The sequence below is a fragment of the Helicoverpa armigera genome, chromosome 5, assembly GCF_030705265.1.
Source record: "Helicoverpa armigera isolate CAAS_96S chromosome 5, ASM3070526v1, whole genome shotgun sequence".
Taxonomy (NCBI): Eukaryota; Metazoa; Arthropoda; class Insecta; order Lepidoptera; family Noctuidae; genus Helicoverpa; species Helicoverpa armigera.
In genome coordinates this window covers 5908989-5931197 of record NC_087124.1, presented here as the reverse complement: position 1 = coordinate 5931197, position 22209 = coordinate 5908989, and the positions used below count along the sequence as shown (strand labels likewise).

General features: G+C 37.0%; 2 protein-coding genes across 2 annotated transcripts; one reads left to right on the top strand and one right to left on the bottom strand.

Moving 5' to 3' along the window:
* The first annotated feature begins 94 nt into the window (after positions 1-94).
* Positions 95-7291, top strand: LOC110383421 (beta-catenin-like protein 1). The gene is given in 15 exon segments (XM_021344246.3): positions 95-266; positions 360-447; positions 450-562; positions 655-719; positions 721-796; positions 875-1006; positions 2482-2641; positions 2716-2807; positions 2896-3027; positions 5623-5771; positions 6084-6259; positions 6343-6509; positions 6663-6758; positions 6894-6990; positions 7186-7291. Coding segments are annotated over 15 exon segments (1662 nt in total). The 5' UTR covers positions 95-236; the 3' UTR covers positions 7275-7291.
* Positions 7292-7434: 143 nt separating this feature from the next.
* Positions 7435-22187, bottom strand: LOC110373042 (glutamate--cysteine ligase catalytic subunit). The gene is given in 13 exon segments (XM_064034968.1): positions 7435-10157; positions 10507-10684; positions 11416-11419; positions 11917-12078; positions 12417-12614; positions 12928-13012; positions 13014-13097; positions 13841-14037; positions 14602-14801; positions 15044-15216; positions 15826-16009; positions 21102-21206; positions 21499-22187. Coding segments are annotated over 13 exon segments (2001 nt in total). The 5' UTR covers positions 21758-22187; the 3' UTR covers positions 7435-9985.
* Positions 22188-22209: the final 22 nt, after the last annotated feature.

Here is a 22209-nt window from a genome sequence, read left to right as displayed (position 1 = left end):
TAGTCTGTGGTCAGTCAGTCCAGTTGTCAGTGTCATTCAAGTAAATAAAAGTCAAAACAACAAATGTCAAAACTAGCATTTTATTACTCCGTCTTGCTCGGAGAAACCAAACCGATAAATAATTATTTTTCAGCTCAACTTTTCACTCATGTTGTTTATAGTGGAATTTTATAATTATAATACAGCACACTTATGAAAAGGGATATAATTACTACTAAACATTAACTTGTATTAAGATGGACGTTGGAGAACTGCTTTCATTTAAGGTAAGATCTTGTAAGGTTGTGTTCACTATTTAACGTGTTGATAAAGTTTACATTGGATATTATATATAATACATACATATTATTTACAAACAGCCCACGCCGACGCCTAAAAGACCTAATGAAGAAGACAGCGGGGACTCTGACGACGATGGCGCGAAGGCTTCAAAGATGCGACGCTTGGGAGGACTAAACAAAGTAATAAGTTAATACCGTTGAGTACGACGTTGCCTAAGGAACCCACCATTACTGATAAAGAGAGAGACATACTTCGATTTGTTGAAACTGAAGTTACAGAGGTATGATCAGTACATTTTAAAATCTTGTAAACTACCTCTTACTAAGTGCGAGTGCTATCTAACTTTAAAATCTTCGACAATTATTTATACAGGGTGACATTCTGGATGAGACTGCAGTTAAGAAATTAGTGCTGAACTTTGAGAAAACTCTTAGGAACAGAGATGAGAATAAAGTTTCCTGATCAACCAGAGAAGTTCATGGATAGCGAAATAGACTTACATGAAGCACTTCAGGTATGACCAAATGATTTCTAAATGTGTTTGTTATTTAATTATCAACGGTATATTGGAATAATGAATATGTGTTTGTAGGAACTAAGCGCCGTAGCCACAGTGCCAGACCAGTATCCGTTGCTGGTAGAACTGAAGTGCATCAACTCTCTATTGGAATTGTTGTCCCATGATAACACAGACATTTCTACTAAAGTTGTCCACCTGCTGCAGGTAAAAATTACACCAGATCCTTTCACTACAATCACTGTATTTTTTATTTTATCTATCTATGTATAATCAAAATATCTAAAAGGTACATTATCATAGAAAATGCAGCAATGATTTGAAATTAAAAAAATTTTAACCTTACTTTGCCACTCAATTGTTTTAGTTATTCTTAATCAAATGTTCATCTTGTTTGTGAAAATGAGCCTTTTAATCTAGACATCTTGATTAAATACTGACAAATACTTAATCTCCCAACCAGTGGCGTAGCGTGGGTATCTGCCGCCCGGGGCAGTTGTCGATTTTGCCGCCCCTTCCCGTGTATTTTTTTTAACAAGTGTTACTGGCCGTTTGTCATTTTTAAAGTTTTTTTTTTGTGTATCGACGTTAAAAATCATCAAATAACCCTTCCCGCTGTGGTTTAGCAGCGTTGAGGGAGTGTCAGACTCTTACTGACTAAAAACCGTCGTGTTCCGTCGAAGGCCTTTTATGTTCCAGAGCCGCGGTAACTCTTTCGAACAACCCGCAGCCCCGGCAGAAGGGGGAGGTTCTCAAGTAGACTTTTATATCTTTGTTACTTGATTTCTTGAAGGTTTTAAAATTCTTTTAGGTACCTATGCAGGCCAGCGAAGTAGGTACCTATAAGTATATATGAAATTGAAATAATTTAAAAAGCGGGGCTACTTTAAACTGTTTAAAAATTAATTTAATTTACGGGACTAACACTAAAACCAGTTTCCATGGAACTATACCTAAGCGTGAAATTTGGCTTGTATCTAGGTAGGTTTTGCTTATAGCATTCAACTTTATCTAAACCAGTGGTTCTTAACCTTTTAGTCATGAGGGACCACTTTAATTAAAGTTTGTCTTGCCAGGGACCACCTCATCGGTTTACCTAACATATAGCACTCTGCTAAACGCATGTCGGCAGTTGTGTAGGTAAACAAATGCAAATAAAGAAAAACTTGCCCATGCAGTTTCCAAATGCGCGAGCGAAGCGAGCGCGAAAAATTATCGGACTTAAACCAAATATTACGTAAAATTTAGCCCAAACGTACTTAACTTTTGTTTGTTGACAGATGCAAAAATAAGGGAATATCGTTTTTGAATACGCGAGCGAAGCGAGCGCGAAATTTTTATCGGACTTAAAACAAAAATTACGTAAAATTTAGCCCAAACGTACTTAACGTTTTGTTTGTTGACAAATGCAAAAATAAGGGCCATAATATAGTTTCTGAATACGCGAGCGAAGCGAGCGCGAAATTAATTATTTTTATTTAAGACTCAAAACCAAAATTAAATACTAGTTGCGGCGCAGATACTAGTTGCGAACAATTTTTTTTTAATTGGGTAAATTTTGCCGCCCCCTAAAATTTTGCCGCCCGGGGAATTTGCCCCCTTGCCCCCCCCACGCTACGCCACTGCTCCCAACAAAAATAATATGTACCTAATTATATTGTTAATGCATATACATTTTCTAGGAATTAACAGATGTGGATATACTACATGAGAGTGAGGAGGGTGCAGATGAGCTGATAAATGCACTGGCTGAGGCTGAAGCACCCGCATTGTTGTTACACAACCTTGCACGCCTTGACGAACAAGTGCCTGACGAGAGAGATGCTGTACATAACACACTTGGTAATTTGCTACCACCACTTTTTTCTATTAAACAAAAATAGGCATATCTTTTCTAATTAGTTGTTACTCTGCAGGTATAATTGAAAACCTTACTGAATTCAGAATTGAATTGAGTGCGGAAGTTGCTAAACAGGGTTTCATGCAATGGATACTAAAAAGGCTGAAGGTAAGCTTGATCATTCACTTGTATATTGAACTAAAATCTGAATTAGAAAATGTTATATTTATACTTTTTGCTTTCTTTTTATTCACAGTTGAAAGTGCCTTTTGATGGCAACAAATTGTATGCCACAGAAATTTTATCAATTCTATTACAAAACACACCAGAGAATAGGAAGTTACTAGGAGAGCTTGATGGCATTGATGTTCTCTTACAACAGTTGGCGGTAAGTTTATTATATCCGTAAAATTATCTTTTATGTATAAAATACGTTCAGAATAAGCAGGCCCGCCGCTAGCTGTTTGTTCGCCCGCGTGCAAAACCGATTATGCCGCCCTACGACTACATATTATTGTCAAAAAATATATAAGGGGGGGGGGGGTCCAGGAGGTCCAGACCCACCCGCCCATTCATATCCATTTTACTTGTCCAACAGAAAAAAATATGTACATGCACCGCTCTAATTGCAGAAAACGCACTTCCTTTTGGATACATAAATATTGCAATAGGTACATAACATATATTACACATAACTTTTCATTTACTTGAAATGCTCAAGTCTTAGAGTAACCTAAGAAGTCCTGGGTTAGCCCGTAAGCAGACTAAGCAATTGCTTAGGGCATCAATGCAGTGCAATCATTACCCAAGTGGCCCCTATGTATTGAAAGATTGTGATTAATGGGTAGGTACCAACATAATGTATATCAAAGTGCTTAGAACGGATTATGGGTAACTTAAACTAACGAACTTAAATATTTATAGCAATGTTTAATTTCAGTAAAATATGTTATTAATGGTTTTTGGTGGGTTTCCCGTTGAAAAAGTCAACGCATGAGACATATTTTATATGTAAGGAAGCGCGAGCGAAGCGGGCGCGAAATTTATTTAGTCATAGGACACAAAACAAATAAAAACCACTGTTAATTAACAAAGCAAAGCCAAAAGGAAGATATACACAGAAATGAAGTGCAAATGTACATGAAGCCGCGAGCGAAGCGAGCGCGATTTTTTCCTTAGAGTTTTCATGAAGTAAACATACCACAAAACGCGAAAGTGAACAAAAAGCTATAACGGACGTGCGCGAAAAATTATTTTTCGGAATTGAATGCCAACAACAATTAAACAAAGATAAATTGCGATCAGTGCCGGTTTTAACTCAACCAGCTCCCTGGGCGAGATTTCTACGGCGCCCTCCAACTGCAATTCAAACCCATACGAAAAATAGAGACGTATGTAGATACCGATTGCGCGAGCGAAGCGAATATTTTTGTAATATTTTAGAACTCTAAACAAAAATTACTTAAAATTTTGCCCGTACATAACTCTTTGTTGATGATGGCGCCTATGTATTAAAATTTTGGGACTTAAAGTAGTACCCTAAAAAAAGGAAAGTTCATATGGAAACTAGAAGTTACTTTCTTATTAATTAAAGAACTTAACAACGACGCTCCCTTTTTGCTAAGGTAGACTAAAAAAATCTTGAAAAATAAAAACAACTGTAAAGTGAAGCAAGCCCGAAAATTTTTGAGTTTTGGATCACTAAAAGTCCTAAACATATATAATAAAAAGCGACTGTGAAGTGAAGAAGCCGCGAGCGAAGGGAGCGCGTTTTTTTTTTGAGTATTGGGACATTAAAAGTAGCTATATGTGATAAAAAATCGAAGCGTAAAGCAAGGAAACCGCGAGCGAAGCGAGCGCGAAAATTTTTGAGTTTTGGGACATAAAAGTAGTGTTTCTTCATTCAATTAAACACAAATTCGCCTTGGGCGCCCCTGAGCCCGCGGCGCCCGGGTTATTCACACACGCTGCACCATAGGTTAAGATGGCCCTGATGCTATCCATTCATTTGGATACAGTTCTTGTAAGTTGCAATCTTCGATGAAATTTAAAACAAAAATAGGAGTAACATTCTGATCAAGGATTGGTTGGGGGCGCCTGCGGCGCCCCTTATATCCGGCGCCCTGGGCCGTCGCCCAACCGCGCCCTACCCTAAAACCGCTACTGACTGCGATATCTGACATGAAGGCGCGAGCGCAGCTAGCGCGAATTTTTTTGGGGATGCAAAGGATGAACCCGTCAAAATTGATAGGGGACGACCAAAGCGAGGGCGGTTTTTCTGAAATTTTATTGCTAATCTACTTATCTATTTTTAATATTAAATATTACGTATATACGTATATTTTATTACGTAATTATGGTTTAATTCTGCCGTATGGGTTAATTTTGCCGCCCCCTAAATAGTGCCGCCCAGGGCATTTGTTTTAAATCGTCTTTAATAATTTTTAATTTTGAAAATGATCAACAAATGTAACTGAAACCGGCAGTGTTAGTAATATTCTTAGCGCTATTGCTGTGTTCGGAAATATTGAAATCAAATAATTGGTAAAAAGATATTGTATTTTTTTTATAGTACGTGATAGGTCGCTCGATTTGCCGCCCCCTAGGACGTGCCGCCCGCGTGCGGTGCACGCGCTGCACGCCCGCTTACGGCGGGCCTGAGAATAAGAGCAATCCAACTAACTAGCTAGCCCATGCTCATCCAGGGTCACTTGTTTACGCCGCTTTTTCTATTGCAGTATGTAGTTTTGACCCATAGAGATTTAGATTTTGATGCTTGGCGAGATTAGCGCTTTATTTTGTCGTTCACATACAAAATGAGATCTTAAGTGTCAATTAGTTAGTTAATGCTATCTGCCAGATAAAGGCTGCTTATTATTTTAGCCAGTTTTCTGAGACCTTTGAAACAAAAAGTTAAAGTTTATCGATACCTGATGAAACTGTACTTAAGTGTTATGTTGTTTGTTTGATAATTGTTGTGCAGTTCTACAAACGCAACGACCCGGCGGGCGCGGAGGAGCAGGAGGCGATGGAGAACATGTTCGACTCGCTGTGCTGCGCGCTCATGGAGCCCTCCAACCGCGACCGCTTCCTGCGCGGCGAGGGGCTGCAGCTTATGAACCTTATGCTCAGGTGAGATACCAGCCTTATTAGTGGCAAGCAGAACTAAATTGCTTGACCACACTCTCTTGATACTAATAAAATCAAGATACTTTTTACAGTAAAAACGTACTTCATTATGTAAAAACCTATTAACTTCTCTAAATTAAGCAAACACTATCTTGAAACCGCATCCAAATCCAAATGTGTTTGACCAGTATGCATACATCCAACCGAGAACCTCATTTTTTTGAAGTCGGTTAAAAACAACTTATTATTTCTGAACGTTTTGTATTGTTCTGAATATTCTTGCTTGACTTTTGAGTATTGTTTTTTAATTTACAGGGAAAAGAAAATGTCACGGAATGGTTCACTAAAAGTCCTCGACCACGCACTCGCGGGGCCCGAAGGCCGAGACAACTGTAACAAGTTCGTGGACATCTTAGGGCTACGCACTGTCTTTCCGCTATTCATGAAGACGCCTAAACGTAAAAGGATATTAACAGTTGATCAGCATGAAGGTTTGTATGTCATTTAAAAAAGGATTAATGAAATGTTAACTCGTTCAAAAAGATGTATCTAACTGTTCATTTATTGTTTTCAGAACATGTTGTATCGATAATTGCGTCAATGTTGCGCAATTGCCAAGGCAGTCAGAGACAGCGATTGTTGGCCAAGTTCACTGAAAACGACCTGGAGAAGGTAGATAGGCTTCTAGAGTTACACTTCAAGTATATGGACAAAGTGGATCGCACTGAAAAAGAAATGGAGGTGAGTCAGAACATCACGTTTTTTTTAAATTTCAATCAGTATTTGTAAAGGTCCATAGACTTAAAGGATGGTAGAAATTGTTCTAAATTGAGTAGGATGAATTACCTTACAAGTAGTTTTCATTGTTTAATTTGTTACTTTTTGTTTTTGCAGCAAGAAGGAGAAGAGTTGGATGATGACGCACAGTATTTGAGGCGGTTGTCTGGCGGTCTCTTCACATTGCAGCTCATAGACAGAATCATTTTGGAGGTAACATTTCTTTTATGTCTTGTCTGTATGAATATGTAAATTATTTTCGGTTTTCATTCTAAAGCTGCCTTCATTATAATCCTCAATTTACAAAGACAAGAGAAACTTAGCAATATATTAATAATCTTTTCAAAGGTTTGTACTGCGGGCCCGTCAGCCATCAAACAGCGTGTACAGCGCGTGCTGTCACTACGCGGTGGATCACTCAAGATCATTCGACATGTCATGAGAGGTGAGCAAATTAACGTTTATTCTAAACTTGTGCAAAATTATCGATTGGTTGGACAATTAAATATGTAATTGGTTGGCCGCCGCCAATGTTCAATGGTTTGCCGCGCGCAGTTGATACGCGGTTTTACGACGGTATTAATTCACTCTTCGCCTCTCGCAATAGTCGTTACAAATTGATTGTATGGTGTTTTTTCAGAGTACGCTGGCAACCTGGGCGATGCCGGCAGCGAGGATTGGCGTCAGCAGGAGCAGCAACATATATTGCAACTTGTAGATAAATTCTAAATACAAGCAATGTCTTAAATGTATGTGTTTTATTAATTTTACATCCTCAATTATCATCGCTGTGTATACTCCCGCCTGATAAATGAAAGTGTTTAACGTGATGCAATCCCTAAAATGATTAACTGTGACTTTCGTTAGTTCTAATTAAAAACACCACAAGTAACAATCGAATAATTTTATTGAATGCATATTTAATTACATTAATCAATTAAAAACCTCACTAACAGTGAACAATATAAAATAACAAACTACGTAAAAATAATTCTGCATGTAAACGAAATTAAGACATGTGTAATTTAGAAAAAAATATCTTTTAAAATAAACTATTTTAGTGCTAACATAAGATATTTTTCTTCATAAATTTGTAATTTACTTGGTTCAATAAGGAACTCATTAAAATTAAAATAACATCTATGTGACCGTTAAACCCATGAAAAAAATACATAAGTAGCAAAATTAGGTAAAAAATATTTAAAAAAAATTCCATACATTTCACGCCTCTAGCTAAATTAGGCAGCTGTTACTCGTGATTCAAAATCATTGCTTGAGATGATGCACGAAATTAATTAGCTTTGTTATCGGTATATTGCTCCTGTTTATCACTATTTTTTCCATTTTACCAATCGGTTCAAAAAACTAAGAGGGTATCGTGTACTTTTCTCACTATCATACTGAACTTTTCAGTGATTTTAATTGTAGTACATTATAATATTTTAGTTTAATTTTATCAAACTAGCACGTATGTGCATGAAATATATCATTATTACGTATCAAATTTAATAGTATCTATTAAAAGTCGAAGTTTGGTTCAATATAATGCGCGCTTTTAAACTGGCCGATTTTCCCGTCGATTTTTCCAAGCGGTAACGCGGAAAACGCACTGGCGTTGTCGCCCGTGCGACAACATACATTTGATAAATACCAGTTGGAGTGCAGGCGACTGAAACCGCGCGAAGTCAAACAGTATAGGTATATGCACGAAAATCCGTAAATTTGAAAGCGCTTTAAAACACACTCGCTATAACAGTCGTTTTTTAAATTGTAACATCAACAATATCCCTTCATTTTGTAGATATCAGATTGACAGATTGAAGTGAATGATCAATTAAATCGAGAGCAACCGTGATGTCGAGTGCGTCATGCAATTGATCTACTTAATTACATTTCATCGGATAAGAATTAGGTCTAAAATCTGTTCTCGCCAAACATGCGGACGTAAACACGAGCTTATGAGTAAAAACAAGTAACAAATTGTGTCAAACGTTATCACATTCTCCAAAATATGCTACTTTTCACTTCAGCATTCACAACCATTCTCTATTCTTTTCATTGTACATATTTACATTTCACGTGAGTTCAACGTCTCTAGTCGGTCTATTTAACATATATACGTGACAATTTGTTATACACTGCAATGGAAATGTTTCAGCTAATACTGCTTTAAATGCCAGTTGGCGCAAATAATTGTGTGCACCAAAGTGTGTAACTAACTAAAATAATTAAACTATACATATGTATAACAAAAATAAGAAAAGCCATTGCCAAGTAAGTATTATGAAAACCTTATGATTTCAAAAACAAATTCCTAAGTACCTGTAATTTTTAACTTTGACCTAAATCTAAAACATAGGTAAGTACGAAGCTTTAAGTTTATCTTGTATTTTGGGTACACTAATTAAAAACTAAACAATATTTACGCAATTTGAAATAATTTTCTTACAGCGAAATTATTAAACCACATAGAATATAACATACAGACATTACATGTAACTATCTGAATTTATATTGTATCACAATAATTCTTGACATACTATATATTTTACTCGGTTTCGAATTACAATAAGTAAGATAATATTCTGCAATTTCCTCGAGCCGTAAATATTATAAAATGCGAGATTTTTATTTAAATCTAAGGTAAGGTCACATTGGGGTCTCTATTCTTAATAACTTGTGATTTATATAAATGTATTTAAGATATCACTTCTAATTCGAACAAACCTCGTCACAAGATAAAAGTTTCAACCTTGTCGATCGTGCAAGACATGCGGCGTCATAGAACTGGGGAATGTTATTAAGTACGTATAAGATTTAACTTGTATCCTGTGCCGAACATTATATTAATATATTATAGTAACAAGGTAAGGTAGCTATGCCGTCCTATATAAATCTCGTCAGAGTGAATAAAGTAAGGCAACTCTAATTACAAATAACAACAACGACACTCATGTACCGCAACGGACGCTCATACTGAACAACAGAATAGAAAAAATAATGTAGTAACATTAAATAGTCAATTCTATTGTAACAAGCTGAGCATGAGGGCTAAAGTCACAAAGGCGAAAGTATGTGAGTATGTTTGTTACTTGTTCACGCGCAAACGGCTGAATGGATTCTGAAGAAACTTGGCAGAGATGTAAAAATGCTAATAAATCAGAATACCATTTGGACTACTCATATCTCGCGAAAACCCGCTGGCTGGAGGGAACCCGCTGGCAGTAGTCTGGTAAACCACAATTTAGCAAGTGTTTATATGTATAATCGGGAAACATCGGTTATATTTTATTCTCACTTTTTTGAAAAAATATTTTTTAAATTATTTTATATGTTTTGAATTTAATTTATAATTTTTAGGCTTTGAAAAGTGCGTCTAGCAGACCGGTACATAAATGTCGTTGTAACATAACAAGTAGTTAGAGGGCTTGGGGCCGCGGTTAAGGACACTCCTTGCTCATCATCTTGCTGAACGCCTTGGGAATGTCTTCGTTTGTCTTCGACACGTTGCTGCTGCCCAGCAGTGTGGGCGCGGGGAAGGTGCCCGACTGAATACCGTAAGCAGTCTTCAAGAGATCGTAGTTTATCTTTTCAGACACTACTGAATCTTTCCTGCAAAGGCGGGAAAGTATGACTATTAATTACTTGCATCAAACGGCTGGAATGTCCATCCGACGTATCGGCTACAAAGCTATTTTTAATTTTGATGTTGCTATATTAAGATATTAACAAATAAAGACGCGTTAAAGTCAAGGGGCTGTTTTCGTAATAAGTTGAAAAAAAACAAAAATATGGTAGCACGGCAACAACGCTTGGTAATTATAAAATTATAAAAAATTAAAATTTAACTATACATTGATTATATTAAATTTGAAAAGTCTGGAGACTACTTATTTAGCTTTCAAACCAACTGAACAGCTGACTTGGTGGTTCTGTAGTTAGTATTAAAGGTATAACTCACTGGTACTGCGGGTGGGAGGTGACGAAGTTGCGCATCCAAGAGGCCATGGTGGAGATCTCGCCGGAAGAGCGGCGCTGGATGAGCTTGAGGTACTGCTGCACCGAGCAGTGCGTGTCCGCGTCCACGTCCATGCCCGACAGGTACGACTCGATCAGCGGGATCAGGCCCGGAAGATGCCGTCCTGGTGACATCACAAATTGAATTATTGCGCTTTATTCTTTTGGAGAAATCTTGACTGAGTAGTCCGTAAGAATACTGCCTACTTAAAAACTCGATTTTCTTTATCAACCAGAAGACCAAAATGATATTTAAAAAAAGGTAGGAACCTTTTTAAAGTTAGAAATAGAAATGAGTTTTTGAAGTTCATTAGTATCACTAATCTATAAAGCTGATATTTATAAAAATAGAGTTACAACAAGATTTAATTACTATTACTACCATACCTCTTTTCATCGCTTACAATAACGGCCTACTAAACGTTCATGTAATGTAATGAAAATGAGTTCTATCGCCCTCACTAAACGGTTATCTTCACGTCCATTGCATAAGAATATAACCATGAATGTTTGAGTAACTACATTATGTTTCACTTATTCGTGCTGCTTATGCGAAGATTCTAATAGGTACAAGTAGTACATCCATGTAGTCCGTTCGCATTGTATACACAATTAAGTTAAAAAGGGAAACCTGTAATTGGCCTTGCTAACTGTTTTATATTTATCTGTTAAGCACTGATTGCATCGCCGTTGGTTTTCTTAATAAATAAAATAAAAACATAGTATAGTTTGAAGATGGTCTCAAATGGTAAATGTACCTGTATGTAGTTATAACAGTTGAAATACAGTTATAAATCGCATAGGAATTACCAATGTATTAAATTAGATACATATTTGTAGGAAAAATATTCATCTTCCTCATGTATAAGACGTAATCCATTCATCCTTGCTACAGCTGAATCAACAAAATTATCCGCTTGAAAACCCAAAGCGTCTTATTGTGTTATTGTTAGTGTCTAAACCACATCCTGTTTTTGTCTAGTTCTCGTAGTTAAGCCCAAGCTGCATGAGTCGATCGATCATAAGGTTAGGCTAAGCTTGGCGCGGTCGATCTGCGGATGGCTGAACATCTTGACAAGACAAGTTCTTCCGTGTTTCAGAAGCCACAATTAATTGGTTGACCAGCACCTTGACAACTATTCCTATGGGTTGCCCGGGTAACAGGGTTGAGGAGGTCGGCTAGGCAGTCGCTTCTTTTAAAATACTGGTACTTAGCAGCCTCCGTATCCAACTCCGACATTGTTGGGAAAAGGTTAGGCAGATGATAACTTGTTATTGTGCCCACTGGGGCATATCCGCCACAAAACCTAAACATCAGTTCAACTTTGATATTTTAGAAGCATAGTATAGTTACCTTTCCGTTGACGATCTCGTCGATGGTCATCTCAGTGTAGAGCTCGTTGGGGTCGGCGACGTGTTTGGCGAGGTCGGTGGGGGCGCCCACGTCGCGGCGCCACCAGAACTTCTCGCTCAGGCACGCGTTGCGACGCTGGGCACGCTGCATGTTCTCATCAACCTGATGCCAAAAACAAGTTAACGATATTAAAAGTTTGAGACACTACGACTGAAATAATGTTATACTTATACCACCTAATTATAAACGAGGTCTTAAAAGTACCCGCTTTATCTCTAGGTTTAAACCATCGTCTCGAACAAAATTAATCGTCTAAATGTAGCCTGCTTTTTAAATTCACGTTTTATAATAAGGTGGGACTTCTTATTTAGTTCAACTGTTCGTTGTGTTTAACGGTTAGTTATTAAAGTCCTTAAAGTTGATACTAAAGAGAATGTTGGCTGAAAATTATACGTGAAATATCACAAATATACCTATAATCATTAAAGCAAATATTTTACCTTGCTAATAGGCATAACGAAGTTGAGTCGGTAGGACAGTATGACCCTGGTGAGCAGCACGACGAAGCAGACATACGCGGCGTTCTCGAAGTCGGTGAGCTGCGCCTCGCACGGGCGGAACTCCACGCGCCAGCCGATGGGCGAGTTCGGCGGCGGCGGCTTGAAGCGCATCGTCTGCCAGTTCGTCGACTGGATGTTCTGTACGGACATAGGAAAATAGGATGTGTGTGATGACAAGCGTTATCAGACTCCTGATAAAGCATACATATTTTGACATAAATAAATAATAACGTTATCCAATGAATGACGATTTGCAGTTTCCAAAAAAGTTCTTAGACAGAGAGAGAGAGAGAGATAAAAGTTCACATCGCTTACTAAAAGCCATTTTTTCACTATGAGTTCTAATTTAGGTTATTAATTAATATACTGACAGCTCTGGCGGTCTTTATGGAAAAGAACCGGCAAGAAGCTATATGTAGCTGAAGTTCAACATGAACCAAAAGCAACGTACTTCAAAATGGTCGGTATCATTCTGGTCGTCCTGGTGCACCTTCTCGGAGAACAGCGAGACGGTGTCGCGGATGAACAGGTGCGCCATGCAGAGCCAGCGGGTGGTCGATGCCGCCCTCGCGCAGTCGCCGGTACAGCGCCTTGTCGTGAACTATGTTGATGTCGTTGTACCTTCACAACAAATAATTACGTATAGCCTAATTGGAAGGTGACTCATTCATTGGCATACTAAATATAAAACCTTAGAAACTGTAAGCGTTAGGAGTCTTGTAGGTTTCGTGATATTCAATGTTTTTTATCAGAACCTCCAGGAAGTTTAAAAATATATCATCTTTTCATTGTTAATATGTAATAACTTAAAGCGACGACCATAAAAAATATATTAGTGAAACAATACGGCACTAGACCGAGCTGCTGCCTATTACTTGAACAATAAATGTAATTAGCGTGATGATTTACTATAAACATCATTGTTCGTTTAAAAACAACTGATAACATCTGTGGTTAACTTGACCTACAGCTATAATAACTCTCCATAATTACTCAGGCACTCATCAGGCCGCAGATATCGGCGGTACAATGATTGCTTTTCACCTTTTATCGGTGAACGCATTAAATCAATGAACTCAATCGGTTCACTTAATTAAAAGAAACGGATTAAATCCGGCTTACCTATCTAGCCGCCAATTACTCAAAGGGATAGAGCGATAAGACGGCTTTGCGGCTATTATTATTAAACCTGTCTTTATTAAATCCTAAACATTTTAACAATTGCGGATTAAATATTTCTAGAAAGTATCCTATTCTATCTACTCTACGATAACGGATTGATCTCGAATCATATCTTTGATTACGGGGAGATGTTTTTCATCTGATTATTATCGAGATATAACAGAACTATAAACAATGCTCACGCTTCATTTTCCGGCGAGATGTAAGAAGAAATGGAATCATAACGCGACTTGTTGATGCGGAACCTATTGTTCTTGAGCGGTTCCAGGCCGCGTTCCTCGCGCGTCCTGCAGTCCACGGAGCCCGCGATCACGTTCCAGCGACAGTCCACGTCGGTCAGGAAACCGCGGAAGATAGGAGAAGCCGCTGATAAAGCCAGCTTTAGAACAAAAACAAAAAGTTTTAGGTCTTCTGAAAAAACATATTTGCTGTCTAAACATTTATTGATAATTCCAAAGAGCCTAAAATTTTCTTGATTTCTTATAAAAGGGGCCCTTTTAATTCTATCAGCTTTTTAAACAAATCTTCCTGCCAAGATGTAACGTAACCACAACATGAAGCCACCTGTTACGTAGTTATATATAGTGTAAATAATATGGAATGTAGATGTGATGACTTGCAAATTCTGAACTAAATATAAATTGCCTGAGGAAGATTTATTATCTTTTTGCAAATACTCCCATAGCTTTGAATCATTGCTTGTTATCTACTAATTGGTAGTAAGAGTGATATAGTGTGGCGCATGTAATCGATCCAATTCTGACCTCTAACACCGAACCGACCCATGATTTTTTACATAAAACATGACATAGTTCGTATGGACGAACTTTAGGTATAAAATTTATGATTATTTTCGATTGCTCAAAATTTTACAGTTAGGGGCCACGGTAAAGCTAAAAATATACTGAAACCGCTGGTCCTACTTGAATAAAAGATAACGAACCATTATAGGACACAGGGGAGCGAGCTGGTCGTAGAGTGTGCGCGCTTCTGTAATGCAACAAGCTTGGAAGGTAAGCTGCAGACAGCAGCAGCCCATGCCAAAGCCCATGGCGTCCAGGTACACGCAGTCCGGCTTAGCGACACCAGGCTCCTTCAAGTGGGAGTCATCCACCGGAATCTTCGTGTTGATGTCTTTGAACACTATGAGGAAAAAATATATTACGTAACAAATACTACACGCTGGTAAAACCGTTAGGCAGGTAAACTTTGCATGAGGAAGTACATAATGTATCGTTAGAACGTGATATTATGAATACAAGACCCATTCATAAATTGTATGTACATTTTATTACCGTCGTTTATTCATCCAATAACCTAAGTCTCGTGTCGGTATTAGGTATAATTAATCATATGTATAAGGATATTCGGTTTTTGCTTCTTACCTGGTAAATTAATAGCTACTTTTTCACCACGTCGTTGTCGAATGTTGGAGGTAAGTGTTTTGAAGCGAGGGTGTCCAGGGAAAATGCCCTCATCAGGAAAGAATAATGATCTAGACACGCCGTCATGTGGTGTCGGCGGGAACGCGGGAGTTGTGAAATTTGGACAGCCTAATCTGTAAAGAAAATGTTTATTGTGTACTATAGCTTCCATTCGTGGCTTCCCCCGCATCCCGAAGGAAATACTTCCAGCACAAGGGTAAAAAGTAGCCTATATGTTATTATGAGATGTCTGTTACATTATCCATTTTTGCGTGCAAGAGTAATAAGAAACATTCGTTTCTAACATACATTCTTACAATCTTTCGCGTTTATAATATTTATTGTAGGATCTCTTGGGCCTTCGGGATCGTTCAAATAGTTACTGATTTCATACTGTAGATGTAACCTTTAAAACGTAATTTTGGAATGGTTAACCCAGGATCTCCACCAAAATTAACCTCCAATGTGTAAATTGGCTGGACTTATTGGATGAAAAATTGAAGGTGTTTTTGATGAAAAGTCATTTAATTCCAAGCGAACTAAAATAAAACTTTTAAAACTGCCTCGTCATGCATACCATAGCAACCACAAACGCTACAAACAAATGACTCAGTCAAAACAGAACTAGTTATTGAGATAGAAGTAAGTATTTGAGTTTACAAAAGAATGAAGGCACACATGGAATACGAATTTATCGCACTGGGTGATGATGAAATGAATCTTGAAGAAGGAACTTACTTTACCTTGGAAAATTCGTGATGCTCATTATGACTTCTCCCGGGGGTAACAAATGTGAAACTTCAGCTCTGCGGTACTGCATGTTCGCCTCCACAATATTGAAATGAGCTAGCAGGCCTCCGTACGGCCGTCCCGGGGTACCTTCTATCATGTACGCGCCGTACTCCGGTCGCCATAGAGACTTTACATCTGCAACAAAATCATAACAGTTTTAGATGTTTCCAAAGGAAAGCGATTATTCGAAGTATATAAATAATTTTAATATAAAGGTTATAAAGGTTTAATGCTGATGTGGTTAAAACATAATATATGACTTAACTACTTTGAATATAAGTAGGTCTGCTATGGACAGATGATAACAGATGCAAATAAAATGCAAGTTTTATGCATTACAAACGATGCACGTCAAAAACAAGCATTGTCTTTACTGTGTCACTAACTACATGGCGCTACACTTTTGCCATAAGGGTACCTACTCTAATAGATGATTAATTATGATGATGATGGATGACAACAATGGTAAAGTGGACAATTTATCTTGCTTTTAAAGAGGCTTGACGCCCTTCTATGGAATTTACACATTATAATTAATTCTATTCACACATTCTGTGGAACGCATGGCCCCATATATTTTAAACATTATCAACATCGACTCGACAGCCAGTGGACAGTCAGCGTAGCCTTAATTTTTTTGGATTGTAATTAGTGACCTACAAAGGATTTTATCATCACCGATTCTGATGTCTCATTTGAGATTACGTTTGTTGTAGAAATATCAAAACTTATCAAGTCAGATAAAAAGTTGTATCTTACACTACACATTATCAGAATGACAACATGACAGTGCTAAATTAATATGACATCATTTCTTATTTAAACATCATAATCTAGCTATGAAGGAGTACCCTATGTCAGTACATAGACATAACACAACGCGGGTGTTCAACAATATCAGTACTACTGAAGCTTCATCTATTGCAGCGGTTCCCGAATTCTTTTGGCTTCGGAACCCTTTTCGTTTCAGCATTTTTCGGCGGAACCTTAGCCTAAGTAAGAAGTAAACTAAAGACGTAAATACACTTAGGGACGGCTCGTGGCCCGTGGAAGCGCACCAAATGGTTATATGGTTAGAAACATATTCAGTATACTCAGGCGTAGCATTACTATCTGCCGCACGGGCCAGAATTTAGCCGCCCTTGACTTTGTGTATTATGTGAATAGTTTTCAGTTTGAAGACTGACAAAGTAAACGCAAAAAGAAATAGATTGGGTTTGTAAAGGTGCGAGGCGAGCGAGCGCGATTTTTAAAAGTAAAAGTAGAAGTTCCGAGCACCCGCTAGCATTGCAAGACATTCAGTGGTAGCCGGTATCGCGAGCGAAGCGAGCGCGAATTTTTTTTTGTTGTAAGTACCTACACAAAATAAACAAAACCACTGTAAATTAATAAGTCTCAAAAAGTACAATATCCACACAAAAAAGCAAATGCAAATGAATACGCAGCTAGCGAAGAAAGCGCTATTGTTTTTCCTGAACTGTGTGTTGGATACTCGAGCGACAAAACGAACATAAAAGCATCACACGTAACATGGAGTCGCGAGCGAAGCGAGCGCGAAATTTTCGGATTCGCGGAGGTGCAAAAATTGAAAATAATGTCACACTTTGATTCTTGTTAAAAATAGCCACTGGAAATACGTATGCCGTGTCATTTCACGTCCTGTCAAATGTATGAAAACGTATAAGCCCAAAAAATGCGGTGATTTTTAGCCGACTCGCTACCGACTTTTGCCGAATGCCGAAGACCTGGAGGTATTAAGTTAATCTACAATTTGTAAAAAACTAAATTAAATTATCAGCTGCCGTGGCCTTCCCCCGCCACTTGTCGCGAAAATACGAGACTTACACTCCAGAGTGGTACTCACCTACGTGGTGCCTAAATGGAATTTTGGAATGCAATATTTAAAACAATTTAATTGAAAGTGAATGATAATTTAATATTGTCAAAAGTGAGACGATTTACCAAATGGAAATCTTGAATTTTCCACGGAACCCCTGAGGGCCTGTCACGGAACCTTAGGGTTCCGCGGAACCCTATTTGGGAACGGCTGATCTATTGCACCGTGCTTCTACCCGTATGAGAATGGATAGTCAGTGCTTTTATGATGGATAGCTGTAAAGCTGCGGTACTCAATGAGAAGCTATGTCTTTAATTTGAAAACAGAATGTATGTGGGTATGAATGGGGGCGGGGGGTTATTTTGTTTCAGTTTTACGTCTTGCTAAACTAAAGCTAAACATAGCAATAAAGGTGATAGGATTTTCGAAGGTTTTATGGCATAATTTTAATAGATTCTGCGTAAGATACAATCAAAATCACGACAGTCACAATGATGTTGATGAATTGTAAATAAGCAGTGCACGGTTTATGAAACACGCAACTCGACACTTCCGCCCTATGCATTACGAATTAGTTATACATTGACAAATGTAGATATAGATGCACGAGCATGACATGCATTATGCAAGCAATGGTGTGTAGGCAATCAGTCGTTACTAATGAACTAGGTAAAATGACATGCCAGTAAATGTATTATCTAATTGTAACGTCGTTGTTGCAGTGTGCTGCAAGTTAGACATTCTACTACAAACGTCTCTATTCATGTGATGTACGAGGTATATAAGGAAACTGCATAGAATAATAATTAATATGATATGATCAATAGATACTCTTTATCATTGTGTCACATGTCATTATTTATTAGGTAATGATTAAGATAACTGTGCAGTAGGTGCTATTATTTATTACCCTGCTGACTGAGCATAAATACAAGATTAGTGAATAGTGGTAAATGTGGTTTCAGTATCCAGTTTATGTTTCAGCAACATAATTTCAACATCGAGCGACTGAGCGGCCTACAATCAATCTTTATTGAGCTTGTACTCGTACATATCTACAGACTAATTAGTGCGTCTAGGGATGTGATGAATATCGATATCTGAGTACAAAAGAGCAACCGTATATTTAACATTAATCAATAGAACGTGTGTTCTTTTGTACGCACTAGATCCATCATACCTAGTTGACTTCGATCTTTCATAGCGGAAAATGACAATGCAATGCTACGTAAAACAAAGTGGATAAACTAAAAAAACCTATAAGTATGTATTGATAAAAAATCTATAATTATGCCAAATCTGGTTCTGTTATGTTAATAATATTACGCAATAATAGTAGCACCTTGTTATAGTTGTGATAATACGATTGAAGGTGTTAGCAGAAGTTTGTTTACACGGAAGCACTTTTTATACGAGTATAGGAAGGGCGCAGTTACTTGACGGGTTCAATATATCAATAAAGATAATTTGTAATTGAGTATATTAGATAACAGTGCCTTCTTGCGATCAATATCTATAATGGTATTAAAGCTGAAGAGTTTTTTGTTTGTATGTTTGTTTGGCTTTAACGCGCGAATGTAATGAACTAAAGAGCCAATTTTAAAGACTTTAGCCATAGTCTAATTATAGGGTAGTGCGTTAGTAAGCAGGCTTGCGGTTGCAAGTTGCAACCTCAGAAAGCTAAATTATTTTACTTGGTTTTCCTAACGTCATATTGTGAGTTTCACATACAATTTAAGTAGATCGCTGATATCGATGAGTGTTGTTGTGCCCCTATTTTATTTAAGCAATCAAGGCGAGCAAAAAAGCTTCGGTTATTTAATCGTGAATAAATTATATATAAGCTTAGTAGCTCAAACCATTAATTATTAACTGGCGCTAGAGTATGTCGTCATCCTGCATGACGTCATGACATTTTATTTTTGCTTTGTCACTGTAGCTAGCACCAACGACATGACTACATGAAAATAGGTAGCTGTTTTTATTTCTCCAACCTAATGTTTTCGTCGTGTGTGAGTCATGAAAACCACACACGAAGACGTCGTCAGCATGAAGATCGCTTTAAATCTTTCACAATATTATTCAATTCAAAAAACTTTGGAATGCCAGAGGGTCTTTTTTACTGACTTATACAATACGCCCGTGTGTTCTCAGGGATTCGTTCCTTGAAAAAGAACACGTTCTAACACGTGCAGTTTAGGAAACTCCTTATCATATATTGTAACAGCTACCTCGTGTTTTGGCTGTTATTCGTTTTGATAACATTGCATGTTAGTTATTAGACAGGGTAAAAAACCTCAATAAAGTCATTAGATTTTTAGTTTTTTTGTTTTAGCAAAATTTTGTAGGCACTATCATTCTGTAATTTTTTTTCGTGTTACATAATTCTTATTTTTTCCGAAGCATATGTAGAGTAGGACGTCGACTCGTACCTGTACGCCCTAGGCTGTATAAACAGGGACTCTCTATTTAATAATACATAGTTATGTTATGTGATTATCGACCACTAGAACACGGTCTTACATCGTTGAGAGTAAAGACGTGTTCCAACGTACATTTTTTGTGGCGTTAAATGTCGGTCACGATCACGACTTCATAATCTGTCAGCACAATGAATTGACAATATTATGTAGTTAAAAATATAACTTTTATCAATAAATAGATAGACTACTTAGATTATTCGGTATTTTAGGTATTTATGTGAATAGATTTTGTTTGATTGTGCCTATCCAGAGAAAATTCTTATTTTATAAATTGTTCATAAAATGGCAATGAATGAATACATAGACCTACTACAACAAAAAATCTTGTATAAAAATTGGCATGTTTGTAATTTTTAATTTTTTCTACGTCGTATTTTATTCGAGTTTTGCGACAGACAGTGCTTAACTGAGCTTAAATATTAAAACGGTTATAAAAATACTATAATAATATATTTTTTACGTTACTTGCTGGATGGTCTTAGATACACAAATAACAAACTAATTCGTTTGTAAATATTTGACCATGACACAAAGCTTTAACTGTCTGTGAAGGTAATTATTTCAAGGTCACGTGATAAAAAAGTGGTTTTAGCTATATTATTATGGAGTATGTACATATTGTAAAAAAATAATCTTTCTCTGTAGGTTATTAGGATATTAATGTAGTATGTTATTTCAGTTTTATACCCTCATCATTTTTAAAATCCATAAATAAAGATTTATCTCTTATGACAAGAAAATAAAAAAGCACATTACTATGTACTTTATGGATGACTTTTTACATTTTAATTAAAAATAAGTATTATTTTTGGAAGTCAGTTTTTTGTTATTATTTTTTTCTTAACATAATGTATATTTAATGTGTTAAAGATATATGGATGTGATAAAGAACTGAATTCATATTTACTTTGAGGGTCTGCTAACTCCTTCTCCTGCAGTTTGGGAAGGATATTATTGGCTATGAGGCTGACTGTAGCTCGCTGGTTTTCATCATCAAACTTTACTATTCCATGGAAGAGAAAACATATTTTACCGTAATGTCTTACAACTTTAATTACCCTTGTGATTTAATAATCAACTATCATAACTATGAAAACTATCATAATAGAAAAAATCTTATCAAAATTGATTTGAATTTTTAATCCAATGTGAGACTTATTAGCATAAAATAGAATATGTAAATGTATTTATATGGAACATGTAATGTGTTTATGGAAAATGCAATAAAAATAACTTTTTTATGAGACACTCCTGAGATAAGTCACAAGATTTTCTGTGAGGAATAACCTGTGCAAGCTTAAGTAAACAAACCTCATCTCCCCACTTGAGCACATCGCCTGTACGCTCCTGCAGCTTCACGTACAGATTAATGAACTGCTCGATGCCGTGCTGACGGACATGCTCCGCCAAGGACTTCGTCTCATCCCAGGACAGAGGGCTTCCTTCACTTAACAAACCCATCCTTGCTACTTGATCGTAATGAAATGATACACGTGATCTGAATAAGTCTTTCGAAAAGAATTTTCTACAGAAAGACGCCCTCGACTTAAGAAAATTGTTCATATAATGTTACTCGGAAAACATTAATATTACTCGTTCATAACAACTACAACGTAAAATTTTCTTTTACGACATTGCTTAGAACGGATATAAAAAAATCACCACAGCCGATGTTGTAGACAGACCAAAATATTGAAGGAACTTTTTCCAACTATTAGGAACGATAATCAACAATACCAAAAACACAGAATTTAAACTTTTCACTTTATCCTATTCTTCGGTCATGCAATTTAAAGGCGACCGATTTCTGTAATAGTTCATAATAAACAGACACAGAAGGAGACAGGAATGCAGTTATATCAGCGCACAAGGTTGTTCTGTAATCACTAATAATTCACAATTTTTTTATCAATGGAGCATCTACTGAAAAATCCAGTTGATCTTGGCAATCGGCGAATTGTGGAACTAAATACAAATGTATTGAATTTGACATGTTTATTAAAAACTACGTTCCA